The sequence below is a fragment of the Callorhinus ursinus genome, unplaced genomic scaffold, assembly GCF_003265705.2.
Source record: "Callorhinus ursinus isolate GAN/ISIS: 27379988/994484 unplaced genomic scaffold, GSC_fseal_2.0 scaffold10, whole genome shotgun sequence".
Classification (NCBI taxonomy): Eukaryota; Metazoa; Chordata; class Mammalia; order Carnivora; family Otariidae; genus Callorhinus; species Callorhinus ursinus.
This window is the reverse complement of record NW_027397072.1, coordinates 49,116,837-49,134,198: the sequence shown is the minus strand read 5'-3', so window position 1 is coordinate 49,134,198 and position 17,362 is coordinate 49,116,837. Positions and strand designations below refer to the sequence as shown.

The 17,362-nt window shown below is 47.1% G+C and overlaps 2 protein-coding genes, 1 long non-coding RNA gene and 1 pseudogene across 4 annotated transcripts in view; 3 read left to right on the top strand and 1 right to left on the bottom strand.

The window, feature by feature from the left end:
• The window catches only part of HK2 (hexokinase 2), a 62,932-nt gene extending 57,207 nt beyond the window's left edge, over positions 1 to 5,725 (top strand). For both annotated transcript variants that reach the window (XM_025868320.2, XM_073897486.1), the window contains 3 exons: positions 105 to 260; positions 1,408 to 1,641; positions 3,465 to 5,725. In XM_025868320.2, coding sequence (XP_025724105.1) covers positions 105 to 260; positions 1,408 to 1,641; positions 3,465 to 3,609 — 535 coding nt within the window. In that variant the 3' untranslated portion in view covers positions 3,610 to 5,725. The remainder of the gene's footprint in view (positions 1 to 104; positions 261 to 1,407; positions 1,642 to 3,464) is intronic.
• Positions 5,726 to 9,513: 3,788 nt separating this feature from the next.
• LOC112821342 (U2 spliceosomal RNA) lies at positions 9,514 to 9,593 on the top strand (annotated as a pseudogene).
• Positions 9,594 to 9,931: 338 nt separating this feature from the next.
• LOC112820674 (large ribosomal subunit protein uL5-like) lies at positions 9,932 to 10,514 on the bottom strand. Its single transcript, XM_025867640.2, has one exon. The coding sequence runs from the start codon at positions 10,512 to 10,514 to the stop codon at positions 9,984 to 9,986; it is 531 nt and encodes a 176-aa protein (XP_025723425.2). The 3' UTR covers positions 9,932 to 9,983.
• A 2,746-nt stretch (positions 10,515 to 13,260) lies between these two features.
• LOC141373510 (uncharacterized) lies at positions 13,261 to 14,337 on the top strand. Its single transcript, XR_012379575.1, has 2 exons — positions 13,261 to 13,357; positions 13,553 to 14,337. It is a non-coding gene; the product is annotated as an uncharacterized lncRNA (long non-coding RNA).
• Positions 14,338 to 17,362: the final 3,025 nt, after the last annotated feature.

Here is a 17,362-nt window from a genome sequence, read left to right as displayed (position 1 = left end):
ACTTCCTTTCCCACCCAGGGGAATCTGCATGCCCTCTCTTTGCAAATGCTCTGGGCATCACCCCTTCCTACATGCGTCCTCCGTGAACGTCATCTGCATTGCAGGTTCGAGAAAATGATCAGCGGCATGTACTTGGGGGAGATTGTCCGTAACATCCTCATCGATTTCACCAAGCGTGGGCTGCTCTTCCGTGGCCGCATCTCAGAGCGGCTCAAGACAAGGGGAATCTTTGAAACCAAGTTCCTGTCTCAGATTGAGAGGTGAGAATTTGGGTCTGGGGTCGGGTGGGACCGCGTCCTCCCTCTCATGGACAGACAAGCTGAAGGATTTCCAGAGCTCAAGTAAGATCGGGGTATGGCTTATATACAGGTCAGTTTGGTTGCAGAGACATTCATAGCTCTACTGTTTATTTAAAGTAACTCATGGATAGTTGGCATTTTAAGCATGAAAAGTCCTGCTGAGCTGCCAGGAGCCCATGCAAAGTAATATTGTTGGGTTTTAGGCCAGTTATCAAAGGTGGGAAGGTAACCTGTTCACAGGATGTAAATTGGAATGCACGGAGGGTGTAGCCTATGAAAGCCCTTGCGCCGGGCAGGAGGGCGCTTCTAACTGGGGCCGCGGTGAGAGGAGAAGCAGGACCGAGTGAAGGCGGGTGTGCCAGGCAGTCAGAAACCTGTGAAAGCAAAACCTCCCTCCTCCCGTCTGATAATGGCAGCGAAGCCGGCTCCAGATTAGAACAGGGACTTCCAGAGCCCTTGACGAGTGGCTTCTGTGCGTCACTGTCAGGTGTGTGGGAGAACAGGAGTGCTGAGCGCCCGAGCGGGGGCGCTAGGCATCTGAACCAGCGAAGAGAAAGAGGGTTGTTCGAGTTGGCGTGCAGGAAGCCGATTCCGGAGTCCCAAGACAGTGCCCTTGATATAATAAGATTTATATTCTTCTTACAATTCGATTCACATTTGTTTCATAAAGACTGCACGAGTCGCCATCAGAGCACCCTGGGAGGGGGTAGAAATAAGAGCAGGGATCTATGCTGGGAGGCAGCGGAAGCCTCCTCCCATTGCCCCGGGAACAACACGGAGGAAACGGGTAGGAAAGAGCTTTGCAGCCGAAAATGCCAACTACAGCCATCCTCACTGCCTTTATTCTTTCCAAATGAGTGGAAAGCTAGACAGGGCCTGTCCTGTTCCCTTGAGTACGGGTTGTAGGGTAGCAGTGCCTCCCCTCACCCAGCCAGGTAGAAACAGGAGCTGTTTCTTTGCCCTTCACACTCAGGAGGGCTCTGCGGGGTCCAGTGGGATGAGTATTGCTTCCTGGGCAGAGTTCAAGAACAGGAGCCACCTGGCCAGGGCTGCCGCCAGCGCCTCCTGTATGTGACCGACCACTTGCTATTGTGTGTCCCCCCCGCAGTGACTGCCTGGCCCTGCTGCAGGTCCGCGCCATCCTGCGCCACCTGGGGCTCGAGAGCACCTGTGACGACAGCATCATTGTCAAAGAGGTGTGCACCGTGGTGGCGCGGCGGGCAGCCCAGCTCTGTGGCGCGGGCATGGCCGCCGTGGTGGACAAGATCCGAGAAAACCGGGGGCTGGACACTCTCAAAGTGACCGTGGGCGTGGATGGGACCCTCTACAAGCTACATCCTCAGTGAGTGCCTAACCTCCACTCTCCCTGCCCATCTTTCTCTCTCCATCTGTTCTTTCCTTGCCTTCTCTTTCTCTCTTTTTTTATTTTATAGCAAACCACCCGGCATTCCAAATGAGTGTATATAACGTAGATGCTTTAGTTTAAAGGTTAAAAAACCAGAAGTAGGGCTGTGTTTACCACCCAGCTTGGAGGACTCAGGGTTACACCCCTGTCCCCTGCCAGGGGAAGGTACTCTGGTGACTCAGTCCCTAGTTGCCTCTCCCTGTGTATCTGGGTTTGTATCACTACTGTTTGGTTTTCCTTAGATTTGAAACTGCCGTCAGGGGAATCCTCTGGCATCTCTCCTTTTGGGATTGGCTTTTCCCACACAGCATGTACAGTTTTGAGATGCATCCACATTGAAGTATGGGATTGTAGTTTGTGAATTTTCAGGGCTGTGGAGCATACCTCTGAATGAGTATATGGTAGTTTATTGTACTGCTAATGGATATTGGCTTATTTCTAGATTTTTGTCTGTTACAAACAGTGCTCCTGTGAACATTCTCGGAATGTATGCTGGAACTCTGGAGTGGGGTATTTTCTGCAGTCTGGCACGGGGGCTGGCGGACTTAGAGCCATGACTGTTTTTGTAAATAAAGTTTTATTGGAATGCAGCCATGCCCACTCATGTATGTGTTGTCTCCGGCTGCTTTCACTCTACAATGGTGGTGTAGTCGCCCACAAAGCTGAAAGCCTATCTACTGTCTGGCTCTTTATAGGAAGCGTGTCCCTCGAACCCGCCGTGCCCCCCCCCCCCCCGTGGAAGCACTGAATTCCCTATTCTTTCTATACTTTTCCCTGTCTCTCCATCTCTCTTCTCTCATCAACCATTGTTCCTCTCCCTTCGTCACTCATTTGCATATGTTTTGAGTAACTCATTTTGAATTCAGGAAGTGCCCCAATCCCTTTCCCCTGGAAGCTTCTCAGCTCAAAGTGAAAAGAATAGAGCTGTTACTCTGGTCTGGGCCGTAGGTGGGACAGTGAGGGTAGAGAGACTCATCAGTTGAAATGTTGCCTGCTCTCACCATGACCGTCTTGAGGAGTTGAGAGACTTGCCCAGAGTTTACACAGTTACTGGAAAGAGAGAAACTTGCAGTTTCTTGTCTTGATGATCAGTGCCTCATAAGTGGGAATCTTGGTCCCAGATAAGAGTGGGGAGGGGAGCAGAAGTCAGGCCCCTGGCACTGAGGCTTGTTTCATAGATGAGGGCATCCTGACCCTATTATGTTGGGGGACATGGTGACTTTCTCTTTCTCTGATCCCATACTGAAAGGCTCTACAATCACCATAATGTGCCAACAGTAACCCCCCGAGCCTGCTTCTTGTATCTTTAATGACATCTTGGATTAGATGTGGGTCTATGTGAGTCCATACCCCTGGAAAATAAAGTGTCACGTGCATGGGGCTTGGTCTTCCTTCCAGAGTTCGTGGACAGGCTGTGCACTTCCGCCGGGCACACCTGTGGTGCCCGTGACCCTTGACCCTCTCTTCCACTGATGAGTTTTAAGAACACAACCTTCAGAATCTCAGACAGTTGCCTCCCAGTGGCTCCCCACTTGCCTGCCGTGACATAGACTTTGGGCATGTTACTAGCCTCTTGAAGCCTTGGTTTTCTGATACATAGTACATAGTGAGTGTTTAATACACGGTAGCTGTCATCCTTTTGCTCATCTTAATAATTCCTGGGCTTCCAGCATCACTTCCTAGGATCTCACCTCGGGGGACACAAACCAATCATGACTAAGGTGTTTTCTCCCCCTGTGTCTTCCTCCCAACACTCGCAGCTTTGCCAAAGTCATGCATGAGACGGTGAAGGACCTGGCTCCGAAATGTGACGTGTCCTTCCTGGAGTCAGAGGACGGCAGCGGGAAGGGGGCAGCTCTCATCACTGCTGTGGCCTGCCGCATCCGCGAGGCTGGCCAGCGATAGACTCCCTGAAATCCAGAAAGGACTTCCTCTGGTTCCCCTTCTTCCCTGCTTTAAATTATAAGATGTCATCCTCTGTGTCAGAGACGGGCCCCTGGGCTTTTCCCTGGCAAAGAGGAGCCTGTGGGACTGGGTGTGGTCTCTGTGGATGCTCACTGTTGAGTTCAGTGCCCAAGCCTTGGCCCTCCCGCGATACATATGTTTTGAAATAAGGACTTGTTCATACTTGTCCAACTATTCCTACTGGTTCTTTTAAAACTCAAGACAAATTTTAACCTTTAGTCACCCCTCTGGCCAAATTCCACGTCCCTGCATAATCCTACAGGATGGGGACACTAATGAAAAGATACGGTGGCTTCCCCATGGACCCTGAGCATGGTATTTCTAAGGTGAAGAGCATTCCCTAGCACGGAGGCCGATACTGTGTCTCCTCTGAATCTGGAGGGATCTCCACTAACTTGAGCCTGATTCTCCCACAGGCAGAGGGGCAGGGGCGGGAGGAGAGGCAGCATTGGGGTGGGGGGTAGTCCGTGGATAGCCATGTGGCAGCCCCTCTTTAACCTCCTTTACTAGCCTGGTGGGTTCCAGTGGAGGCTCGTCCTGGAATTAAAGCATCCCGAATCTGAGAAAGCAAAACCAAGGCCATGAGTGGGTTCCTGAGTCATCCATGAGCAATGGACCTTTGGGGCAGAGGAGACTTCTTGGTCTGTTTTTAAGAATTTTCCTGCAGAAGTGGAAACAACTCTATTTTCATTTTAATTTATGTTTGAAATTTATTTAGTTCATGAAGAACATCTGCTCCTTTACCTTGATACTGTATGTAATGATTGGTTGTATGTAATGTATTTATATGTCAATGTGTTATGTATATAAATACACAGGGTCTTTTCAGACTTGGCCTCTGTAATAGATCTGTGTAGTTATAGGATGGAAGGTGAAGATACTGACAGGTTACTAGAAATACCTCATTCGCCTGCGGGAAGAGAAGGGAAGCCTCTTCAGGGTGAGTGAATGGCTAAGTAGCTCCTTCCCGGCTCCTTTTTAAACCTGCAGACTGGGAAACGTGGAAAGCAGGGCACAGTGAGGGAAGCTGGGTCTGTGGATCGAAGAAACCACAGAAACAGGCTGCTCTGTCTAGACCTTCCTGGGGCAACAGTACACCAGCTCTTAACCAAAGCAAACAGGAATCCTTCCAGACAGACTCATTGCTTAAGAATGGTCATTCTTAGGGTAGTCAGTAGTATTTTTAAGCTAAGAAGATAAAGGAAGCCACCAAGAGCACTTCTTTAAAAATTCTGTCTCACTGTTAACAGCAAACCAAAACCAAACAATGAAACAATCAAAACGAAGAAAACCTCAGGGACAACACTTTTAAAGGCGGATTTGTGCCCTCCTAGCCAAATTGGTCTGTTTTGTAAATGTTTTTCCAAGAAGCGTTGTCCGAGGGCTTCTCGAGGCTGAGCTGTTTTTATACACAGTATTTATTTCAAACTGTTGGTGGGGGTGGGGGGAGTAGGGTGGCATAAAATCTTCCATGCTCTACCTTTCAGGGGTATAGTTAATTCTGAATCTGAACTCCACTTCCTCCCTAAAATATGCACACCCACACCCTGCAACTAATGACCCTAGAACACTATTGAGTGGGAAATCAAGGATCACAACAAGGAAGGAAAGACAGGACTCAACAGCACCCAACTTGGCACATTGATCACACTTGTACTGAGAACAATGTCTAGATCTGCGGATCACTAAAGAATGCCCAAGAAGTAGAGATGAATTTTCACTTTTAAACTTGAAAATTAGGCACTGTCTGTGAAATTGCACCTTTTTTTTTTTTTTAAAGGTAGAGCTGTGTGTGTGGCTATTCGAGATATGTTGTTGGTTTCCAAAAAGGAAAATGCATTTTGAATGTCTCTGTTCCCACAGTTAGGTGACAGTTCCTTGTTGATGCTGCTTTGCCTGATGTAAATACGGTGAATCTCAATCTTGGACTGGGATGTGTTGATTCTCAAATCTTTGAGCACTCAGTCTAGTAAAGATGTTGTCATGTATAATAAAGAGCTAGTTGAATTAACTATGTGATGTTAACTATTAATAAATTTTAACATTTTTCAAAATATCCAACGTGTGCTTCATGAGGATTTCTTTAGAGTGCAGTCATCTTTGGGGCATGTTAGTACTTCCTGGCTGGTCTGAATAATTAATGAGTATCTCTCTTTTGACTGTATGTACTTACTTGCCTGACAGGAATGTGGCCAAGACTTGGTCTTGACCCCAGATATTATTTCTCTTCCCAGAAACTCAGTTCCAATGGAACTGGAGGATAGATGACCTTTCCTAGGCCATTTTTGAGCCCCTAGCTTTCAAGCATCAGTGAAGAAGCCTGGCTGGCTAAGGAGTTTAAGGAGTTTGGCTGAGCCGTTAGCAGAGGCCTCAGGGGCTCTGGCTGGTCTCTGTAGGCATGTGATTCACATTCAGGATGGAAAGCCCCTACTTATGTGCACATCTAAAAAGCATGTACCTCTGTCTTCTCCTTACCTTTGCCCTCTCTCCAATAAACAAAATACAAACCTGGGCAATCCCTTCCTCACTAGACCCTACTGTACCCCCATGGACAGAGCCCTGTTTGACAATGAAATTATAGAAGCATCTCCTACACTACTGGAAGTGCAAGCTGGTACAACCATTTGGGGTGGGGGGAACAGGCAACATGCATCAAAAGCATGTTTTGTGTAATTTTCTAGAAATTTGTGCAGAGCAAACACAGATGGTTGGAGACCAAGATTCAGCTTTGAGGGTATTGACTATTACATGATTTATAATAACAAAAAAGGAGCAGCCCATCCAATGAGTCTGCCAGTCCTGTATCAGTCCGGTCAGGAAGACAATCCATGCCAGTTATTTCAGATTTTAGGACAGGGGCTTGGTTATTACAGGTGATAAAAGAGCTGAGAAGCCAGTGTGTGGAGATGCAATCCAGAGATTAGCAATGCCAAAAAACAGCCTTTCTATCCTACTGGCTGGACCAGAGTCCCAAAGCTAGGGAGGGGGTGCAGGAGCTGGAACCACATATGCAGGGAGGAAGGGTGGTTAGAAGTAACCCTCCCATCTAGTTTTCTGCAGTGTCTCCGTTGGTGGAACCTGGCAGGGAACCAGCTGGAGAGGGAGACTGAACAGAGCAGAGTAGGGTGGGGCCTGGACCTGAGCAGTAAGTAACTTGCACGGACCCCATAAAACCATGAGAGTGTTCTAGAAGAACATTTAATATCATAGGAAGTGTTGACAGCATGCTGCTTCATGCTGAAAGTATGTTACACAACATATCTATCATCTGGTTTTGGTTAAGAAATTATATACGACATACGAGGATTACCATGTTTCCCTGAATGTCCCCTCCTCCTTGCTGGACCGTGGGCACGAATGAGGCCTCCACCTGTGGTAACAACCTCAGCACCCCCTCAGCTGACCCCCCCCCCCCCCCGGGATTCGGACACCGCCACTGGGAGACTCTCAGCAGCCTCCCACCCCCGCGCTCAGCGGTTCCCCTCCCAGGGCCTCAGCCCAGCTCCCGACGCCGCCTCCAGAGTGGGGGGTGGGAGGGACCCCTGACCACTAGGAAAACCATTTCCTTCAAACAATTGGACAGTCTGCACCCAAGTTACCTGCAGCTAGGAAATAGCTTTTCCAGCTTCTGTCAAGCCCATTGCGCCTCGCCGCCCCACCTCGTTAACTTTTCTTTAGGCCCCGGGTGCTAGAGGCTAAATTAACTCATACTGCTCAGTTCATTGCATTTATTTTCTATCTTTGCATGGATCTTTATTTCTTTTTTATCTTCTTACTCCCCTTTGTCTTCATTTCTCTTTCCTATTCTCCACTCACGATCAGCAGTCATGTTGTGTTGTGACATGCAACTTATTTGTGTGTCTGAAGCACATATTGCTTGGTGGGCATGGTTTTTAATTTAAAAGTTTCTATTAAGCATCACGCTTTTAACGACCCATTGATGCCGCTGTGTGTCCCTCTAATCCATTCCCTCCCCTTACGGCACAACCTCCCGTGTGCGCATGCGCCGTGTTCCCACCTGTGCCCCCAGTGAGGAGCAGCTGCGGCTCGGCCCGCTCTGGCTGCGCAAACATCCCTGGGGCGAGCGTCTTTGCACATGTCCCCTTAGTCATCTTCGGATGATCTCCCGGGGCACGTACGCAGGAGCAGGATAGCGGGATCACTGACTGTGCATTTGCCTAATCTGATCCCGTATAGCCAGGCTCTTCTTCTGAAGAGAGGCTGCCCCCAAAGCCCCAAAGGCAAATCTCTGGCACCTCTTGGCATTATCCAGCTTCCTAATTTTTATTAATGTGCTGAGAGTAAAGTGAGATTGTATGGTTGTTCCAATTTACATCTCTCTACAAGAAGTGTGAGCATCTCTTTGTATATTTCTTAGCCTTTAAGGTCTTCAGGTCACTGCCTGTTGATATTCTTTGCTGACTTTTTAACCAGGGTTCTTTTTCCGTGCTGATTTACCAGAGTCCCTTGTTTGATGTAGGTATCAGTCTGTTGTTGCCTTAGGTAGGGCTGTCTTCTCCCAGCCTGTTATTTGTGCCCACGGCATCCTTTGTTGACTAGGAGTCCTTTCTTTTGGTGTAAGCAAATCCACCCCTACGGCTTGTACTTCTGACCTTTCTCATCCTTAGCCCACTGACACTGTCTTCTATTAATGTTATGTATAGTTTTACTTTTCACTTAAAAGGGTTCATGTAAAACCCTGTGGGTGTGCATCTTCCATATAATAGGTAGGGTGCAGTTTTGTTTGGGTTTGGTTTTTCATGTCTTTAAGTGAGTTCGTCCGCCCTTCCCCACTGATTTGTGGCAGCGTTTCTGAAACATAAAGTTTGCAAGGGTCTGGCTCTGCTCCTTTCTGCCTGGTTGATCTCTTGTTTGTTCTTGACCCAGTAACTGCCTTTCTAACGCCACGACTTTCTAGGGCCTTAATATCTAGCAAAGCAAGTATCTCCTCTTTTCTTTTTCAGACTCGACTGTGCGTGCTAGTCATGGTCCATTATTACTCTGTGTAAATTTTTAGAAAAAGTTTACCAAATCTCTGAAGAAAAATCAGCTTAAAGTTGGATTAGAGTTACAATGAATATAGTGATTTTCAGAGTAGAATCGGCACTTTACATGTTCACAAGAGCATAGAATGTCTCTGTGTATTCATGTAATCTTTTCTGCGTTTTCTCAGAGTTTCAAAGTTTTCTCTATAGAAATTTTGTGAATTCTTTTGTTAAATTAATCCCCAGTTTATACTTGCTGTGCATGGTCCTTGGTTTTTACTGTATTTGCTGGTTGGTTATTCCAAAGTGTTTCAGCCTCGGCATGAGTGACATTTGGGGCTGGATGATCCTTCGTTGTGAGGGCTGTCCTGTTCACTGTAGGACACCATCAGACACCAGTAGCATCCCCTTCCCCGGTTGTGACAAAATGTCTTCAGACATTGCCAAATGTCCTCTGGGGGTGGGATTGTCACATAAAATACTGACCTAATATTTTTTCCCCAATATTGCATGGGACATGTTTGACCACATAATTATTTACTGCTTATCTGAAATTCAGATTTAATGGATGGTCTTTTTAAATTTTATTTGTTAAATTTATCATCGCTACCTGGGAGGTATAATTGCTCCTAGTTGAGAACCACTGGTATAGAGAAACATTGGAAGTTGGGTAAGTTGATCTTGTTTCTGATAACCTTTCTCAGTTTTATTATTAATTATGATAGGCTTTATTCTGTTTTTTTCTATGTAGATGATCATATATTTTATAAATAATTGAAGTTTTATCTTTCCCTTCCATTTGCTCTACCTCCTTTTTTTCCCTTTTCTTACCACATGGGTTAGGATCTCCAGCACTATAATTGCTTCTCGGCCTTTTGGCTAAGATCAAGTGTAGGATCTCCAGCACTATTACACAGTACTTTTTACAGTACACTCTTACATAGTACGTGTTTGTCTCATTCCCAATCTTAAAAGGAATGTGCCTAAATTTTCTCCATTAAGAAAAGTGTTGGCTGTAGGTTTTGGGTACCAATTTAAGGAACTTTTTTTCTATTCCTACTTTGCTAAGATTTTTAATTATAAAATCTTAAATAGATGTTGTATTATGTTAAATGCTTTCTCTGCATCTGTTGAGAAAGATACATGGTTTTTCTCCTTTGGTCTTTACTGTGATGAATCACCTCAGTGCATTCACTGGCAAATCTTTTATTGCTGGGATAAAGTCTATATTTTTATATCATTGTTGGATTAGTTCTTTTTTTTTTTTTTAGTTTTTTTTTTACATTTCACTGAAAAGTTTTTATTGGCCTTTTGGAAAGAAACGGGAATTTATTTGCCAGGAAGGATGATCCCATCATACTTCTGCTGGAACCAGTGCATGGCCTCCTTTTTGCTGATTCTGTGTTTGGCCCCAGTGCAGCCTGTCCTGTGCTTCTTGTCTGCGATGCTGAAACCCGGCCTACCCAGCACCACGTAGAAGTCCAGGCCGTAGATACCAATGCTAGGGTCATATTTGATCCCCAGATCGATGTGCTCCTGGATCCCAAAGCCAAAGTTTCCAGTATCAGAGAAGTTATTTTTTCTTAACTCATACTCTCGCACCCTTAGACGTTTTTCCAGGATTTCTTCTGCCTTGGCCCCACGGACTGTGCAGTGGACAGCGATCTTTTCATTTCTCCTGATGTATCTAGCTTTGGAGAACACGAGCGTCTGGCCTGTGAGCTGCTCCAGCACCTTGGCTGCCCGGGTCAGTCTGTCTCGGCTCTCCCCCACACAGATGTTGAGGCAGAGCTTGCAGATGCCAAGTTCCCGCATGGGCTTCTCCTTTCTAATTATCTTATTTTCTGCATTCTCTTTCATAAGTGAAATAGGCCCGTCATTTTTTCCCCTTTGTATTGTCCTGATCTGGTTTTGAATCAAGATTACATGAATTTCACAAAGAAGGCTGAGCAGTTTTCTCTCTTTATTTCATTTATTAAAACAATCTGTGATGAGATAAAGATTATCTGTCTCTGGAAAGTTGGGTAGAACACATCTGGGAAGCCTACTGGGGCTGGCTGGGGCTTTGGGGATAACCACTTCAATTCCTTTGATGCTTATTGGTCTAGTCAAGTAGTCTATATCTTCATATTTCCCAAGAAATTCATCAATAACATCAAGATTGTTACATCGCTTAGGGTACACTTGTCCATAGTACTTTGTTTTTTTTTTTTTTTTTTTAGGATTTTATTTTTTTATTTGAGAGAGAGAGAGGGAGAGAGAGCAAGCACAAGTGGATGGAGTGGGAGAGGGAGAAGCAGACTCCTGGCTGGGCAGGGAGCCCGATGCGGGCTTCAATCCCGGGACCCTGGGATCATGACCTGAGCTGTAAGGTGGACGCTTTACCGACTGAGTCACCCAGGTGCTGCTGTCCGTAACACTTTAAAACTTTTATTTTAGAAAATTTCAAGCATGTCCTAAAGTAGACAGGATTACTGGCTCCCCTGTGCTTCAGTGGCTCTCAGATCCTGGCCAACCTTGTTTCACCTGTTGCCCCTGCTCAGCGCCTCATGTCAACGGGAAGCAAACCTCTGACACTGTATCATCACAACTGCAGATGCTCCCGTATAAAGGTTCAAAAGACAAAGACTCTTTTTTCCTACCTATCCACAATGCCATGACCTCCTCCCCGAAACTAGTAATTCCTCAACACTGAGAAACCGCCAGTGTTTTAAACGTCCAGTTGTCTCATAAATAAATATCATTTAAAAAATTTAAATCAGAATCAAAGCAAAGTCTATGCCTTGTGCTCGGTTGACCTGTCTTCTAATCTCTCCACGACCTTCTGCTCCCTCCACTCTGTTTTCCTCTCATCTGAAGGAGTCATGTCATTTGTCTAGTTTCCCATGATCGAACCTCTCTAGTCTGTCATGTTCTCCTGTCCTCTGTACTTCTTATAAATTGGTGGTGTAATCGCAACTTTTGTTTTTAAGATTTTATTTATTTATTTGAGAGAGAGAGAGAGAGAGATATCAAGCAGGGAGAGGGGCAGGCAGAGGGAGAAGCAGGCTCCCTGCTAAGCAAGGAGCCCGATGCGGGACTCGATCCCAGGACCCCGGGATCATGACCTGAGCCGAAGGCAGACGCTTAACTGACAGCCACCCAGGCGCCCCTGTGTAATCTCAACTCTTGATCAGATGTATATCTGGTATTTTTTTAAAAAGATTATCTTTATTTATTTATTTATTTATTTATTTAGAGAGAGAGTGCGAGTCGGGGAAAGGGCAGAGGGAGAGAGAGAAAGGGAATCTCGAGCAGACTCCATGGTGAGGAGAGCGGGGCTCGATCTCAAGACCCTGAGATCGTGACTTGAGCCAAAATCCAGAGTCGGGTGCTTAGCGGACGGAGCCGCCCAGGTGCCCTGTACATTTGATACTTTGGCAAGACGGCTTCAAAGGGGTCATTGCATTGTTTATTTTTGTTCTGTTGGTGCTTGTCCCTCCCCTTCATTGTATATTTGTATATTTCAACGTACAATCTCTCTCTCTCACTCCTGTTCTTGATCAGTCTTGCCAGAATTTTATTTCACTAATCTCTTTAAAGAATTAGCTTATGAGTTCTGTTAATTTATTTTCTTTTTTCTTCCCCCCTTCATTAATGTTTGCCTCGATGTGCTTCTTCCTTCTTGTTTCTTGAGTTTGCTTTATTGCACCTGTTCCAGCTTTTTCAGGGAGTTGGGTAGCTTGTCTTTGAAGTTGCGTTTCCCTCTGTCCGCTGTGGTAAGTCCCACACATTTTGATACACTGTATTGGAATTCTCAGTAATTAGTAATTTGGCAAAAGTTTTCCTTTTTCCCTTTTCAAAAATTCAATATTCTCTTAGTTCCCAGTAATATGTTTTTGACACTATCACTCTGTTATTCGTTTCTGATTTTTTGGCATGATAGTCTGAGAATATGGTCTGTTTGATACTGAATCTTGAGAATTATTAAGTCATCCTTTGTGGCATACGACATGGGCAATGCTGTAACCCTCCTAGATGTGTCTGCAAAGTGTCTTCTCTGGCGTTGGACACAGAATTAGACAGCGAGAGAGGGAAAGGCAAACACAGAGGCAGAGTGACTGGACATATTCTACAGCTTTTTGGAGCTTCCTGACAGGGGAAGCCCAGGTGACCTCTATTTTCTTTTTCTTGGACGACAGTTGTTTTCGTTTGTGTTTCCAGATGTTCTTGAAATTGGCCAAGGTTTCACATGTGCCCCTCCCTTCCCCGGCGGGTAAGGGCACTGGTCTGGACAGAGGGTGACATTTGTCACCGCAGGTCCCATGGGTGACTCACTCCTCCTTCCTGGCCCACCATCTTGCTCTGTAAAACGAGGGGATTTAAGCTCCCGCCCTGCTTGAACGTTTATGTGCTGTTCTTTGTAAGCTCCATCTGCTGCTGGCGTGGTTACCTGATCATCCTGGCACCGCGGTCCAGGCTCGGATCCCAGCCTGGCTGGAAGCCTCAGAAACCCGGCCCTCGAGGGAGCACACACTCCCACCCACGCGCGGGGGAGGAGGCCTTCCTTACTGCAATATCAGGAGATGATGTGGCCGTTTCCCTTCTTTCACTTAGCGATAAATGTATTTCTTTCTGCATCATGTTCACGGTTTTCCAGGCTGCAAGTCCATTCCAGGGAAAGCAGACAAGAAGGGCGCTGCTCGGGACGCTGAAATAAACAGGTATCCGTACCCTTGGCAGGCCCAGGGCTTCAGGCCTGTTGAGGGACAAACGTGTGCTCTCTGTTTTGTTAAATGTTTTCCTTCTTAATAAGCAGTGGGAAATGCCAGAACGGTCCGCAGCCGTCTGCTGATGCTGGGGACTGGGGAGGGTGTACCAGTAGGGCCTCTGAGCTTCCATTTTTCTGTTTTCCTCAGTCATGCCAGGAATGTCCTTACCTTGGGGTTCCAGAATCGCCCCACGGGACCAGCGTGTTCTTTTGGCAAAGCCAAGCGACCCATTCCTGGGCAAATTTCTACACATCTCAGAGCCCCAGGTGCTGCCCCAAGTCCATTTCCCCATGCTCCAGAGACTGAACGTGCGGGGGAGAAGGCGCATGTGTACGATTCAGTTTACATACGTTATACCTGAAGCGAGTTATGAATTTGCTTCACAACGCTTGGATGCAAGAAATGTCACAGTGCAGAAATGAGCTCTGAGCCCTCCCTCACCAAGAGGATGATATGGCTAATATCGGGTATTATTGGGGTGCCCTTCCCCTCCCCCTCCCTGGGGACCACAACGTCCCAGAAGCACCTGAGAAAGGGCCTTCAGTTTGGAGCACATAGGGGACCCCTGCTTTGCGAGCCCGGGTGACCTGCCAGTCTGCCGGGGCCCCTGAGCAAGTACCCACCTCACTTGGCACCAGACGCTGGCCCAGACCCTGCTGAGGAGACGGCGCCTCTGGAGGCGGCCCCGACCTCCCATTTGGCAAATGCCCATCCTTGCGCAGTCGGCAGCTCCGCCTCCGAGGCGCCCTCGTGTGGTCACGCGTGGGAACGACGCCCCCCTTCACCCCTGCAGGGCCCGCTCCAGGGTCAGAGTCCTCGTTCTCCTCTTTGGGTCTGCGATTCACCTTAAAGACTGGAGGCTGCTCCAGCCTCAGATGCTGGACGGGTATTTTTCATTTAGATTCCCCCCAAACGAGCAGATTATTTTAAAATAGTGCGTGTTTCCTTTGTTTCCTTAGCGACGATATTTCAAAGGAGGAGGGGAAGGAAAAGGAAAGAGGAGAGAGAAATTGCTAAGAGGGCTTGGACACTCCAGAGCGTGGTCGGGGAGGCAGGGGTGAGGGTGGTCGGGGAGGCAGGGGTGAGGGTGGTCGGGGAGGCAGGGGTGAGGGTGGTGAAGTGTAGGGAGAACCGGCTGGTTTTGTCTGGTGTGTGCATTCAGGGCACTGTCCATCCCCACCTTGCTCCACCATTACCGCAGTACCCCCGGGTCCCCATCTTGCAGGTCCTCACCCTGCAGAGGTGGCCTCAGAGGCACGAGGCTGGGACTAGAGAGAACTGGCTGTCTTAAAGAGACAGACTTCCCAAGGCAAGTGGTCAACCCTGGACAGCTCAAAAGAAAAGTCAGTTCTTTACTGTGAATCAACAACGTAATAAACCAAAAGTCAGTTAGGTTTCTTGTAAATCAGTACTTTAAATTTTCCCACCTGAATGCTGTGGTGGGAGCGGAGAGCAGGCTGGCTGTGGAGAAATGCACTCTGGGAAATTCTCATCCACGTGGCCCTGGGCCTCTCGCTGGGTTGCTTCCAAGGGCTTAGCCAGCTTTGTTTGACCTGCTGCCAACACAGAGACTTCTGGGTTCTCTTGCTCTCTTGTGTTTATGGAAACGCAGGAGTGCTTATTTTTCTCTGGCTTACACTGTTTCTTTTGTCTTTCTACCACTGTCTCTTCCAGTTCCCTGGAATAAATTTTCTTGCTTACGGCTCAAAGCTGAATCCTGACTTGTCTGGAGGTTGAATGAGGGATACTTTTGTGGAAGACCATGAAGGGACATTTTAATCAGAGAGTCTGGGACAGTTGAGAGCTGTGTGTTTTTTCTCACTGGTGACACCTCATCAGGTAGAGGGAGATCCGGGATGACACCACCGCCACCAAAGGCTAAAGGAGAGGTCCCCAGGCCTCTCCCTGTACTAGCTCACTGTCGCTGGGCAGAGACCCCCCAAACAGGCCAAATTTTCCCTCCAGTAGCTCCAGCATCTTCTCCGCTTAGGGTCAGTGGGAAGGTGCCCCTCACACGACATCCCAGATTTCGTCGGTCGCTGGTGCTGCTAGTATTCCCTCCTTGGAGGCCTTCCCTCTCCTGCAGCTCCAGCAGGTTTGCGGTTTCTTTCTCTCGTCTAACTCTTCATTCGTTCAACGTTTCAACCCTTCTCCTAGGCCCCTGGAACTCCATAACCAGCAAATTACCCCAGAGGCCCAACCTCACCCCTAGATGTTCCCTCCTCTCCCTTGCCTTAATTCACTCATTCAACAAATACTGCTTGAACAATGACTAGGACCATTGTTTTGATGCTGAGGATACAGCAGTGGACAAAATAAATCAACTCCTACCTTACATCCTTATAGCGAGAGAGTGAGTACCTAACATCTATGATGTCCCACGTGGTTAAGTGCTATGAAGAAAAATACAGCAGGGTTAGGGGATAGAGATTGATGGTGTGGGGGCAGTGTGGCTATTTACTACAGAGGAAAGAAGAAAGCGTTTCAGATAGAGGGGGAGCCACATGCCTCTGTGGGGGAAGGGCTGCCCACACTGAGCCAAAGGCAAGGGCTGCTGAGGAGCCGCAGAGGGGCTGGTGTGACTGGGCGAGCGGGGGGATGAGCTAGGAAGGCAGTTGGAAGCCAGGTCCTGTGAGGCCTTGCACACCGTTGTAAGCCTGTTGGAATTTGCTCCAAGTGAAATGAGAAGTCACTGGAAATGGTTTTGAGCAAAGGGATGCCAAGACCTGAGTTACGTTTTCAGAAAGAGCACATTAACTGCCCTGCAGAGAGTAGGCAGACACGGAAAAGCCAGTTAGGAGTCGATTGCAGTAACACCAGGTGAGAGATGACAGACCAGGCAGGTGGCAGTTCCCGTGGCGAGAGCTCTCACACCGGGTATGTTTCGAAGATAAAGTCAACAGACTTGTGAACAGAATGGTTAGGGGGTGTGAAGGAAAGAGAAGATCCAAGGTTTGTGGCTTGAGTAACTCAAAGAATGGAGCTGTCCTCCAGTGACGTGGGTGAGAACTGGGATGGGGCAGGTTTGGAGGAGCAAAATCAAGAGATCTATCCTGAACCACCTCAGGAACAACAATCACCCCAGCACCCAGACTGTGGTCTTGAAATACCGTCTCCCAGGTTTGCTGGTCCTAGGTCTGGGGCAGGAAATGCACCGCGTGATCCTCGAGCATCTTAAAATACCAGATAGAGAGGCCTAGCAAAGACAATTTGGGGCCCTGTCCCTGTCAGAAGGACGAAGCCCCACGCTAAAGATGGGATAATGTGAGCACCAAGAAAGGTAAGACTGATGGATTGAAACACTCTCAAAGGTGTTCGAATCCATGAGTTTATGGTGCTAGTAAATTTGGTCACTTAATTGGTCTCTGTTAGAGAATGGTAAGGAACCAACTCAGTATTTTGAAAACTGGTTAATATAGGAGAAAAAGTCAAGCATTTATACTGCCTTTCCTATGCAAACTATACCTCGGGGTAACCAAATAGTAGATGAGGGGACATTTGTCTTTACAGAAGTATTTCAGCTAAGGAATAAAGAAGAATTACAGAATTTAAAAAGTCATCATTTGACAATGCTAATGATGTAATGGACCCAGGCAGTGAGCATAAACTGCTTTGAGTATGATGAAAAGAGAGAGAAACAGACATTAGCTGCCTCCTGATCTCTTCTAACACCTCTAGAATCTAAATACTGATTTGTAGGTAATACACAGGTGGGACATTCAGCAAAATCCCAAATTAAGAAAACTCTGTAGGACAAATGGTCTTGTTTCAACAAATACATTGAAAAGGAAAAAGAGAGGGAGGGGAGAACCTAGGGATTAAAAGAGACTTTAAAGGTATATCAGACAATCACACTGTGTCCATCTCTTTTGGATCCTGGTTCAAACAAACAGGCTTACCAAAACTTAATGAGACCATTTGGAAATTGGAACACTGGGTATGAGGTCATATGAAGGA

Bases quoted from the DNA above. Each gene is read 5' to 3' on its own strand.
- LOC112820674 (XM_025867640.2), bottom strand. From the start codon at position 10,514: ATGAAAGAGAATGCAGAAAATAAGATAATTAGAAAGGAGAAGCCCATG.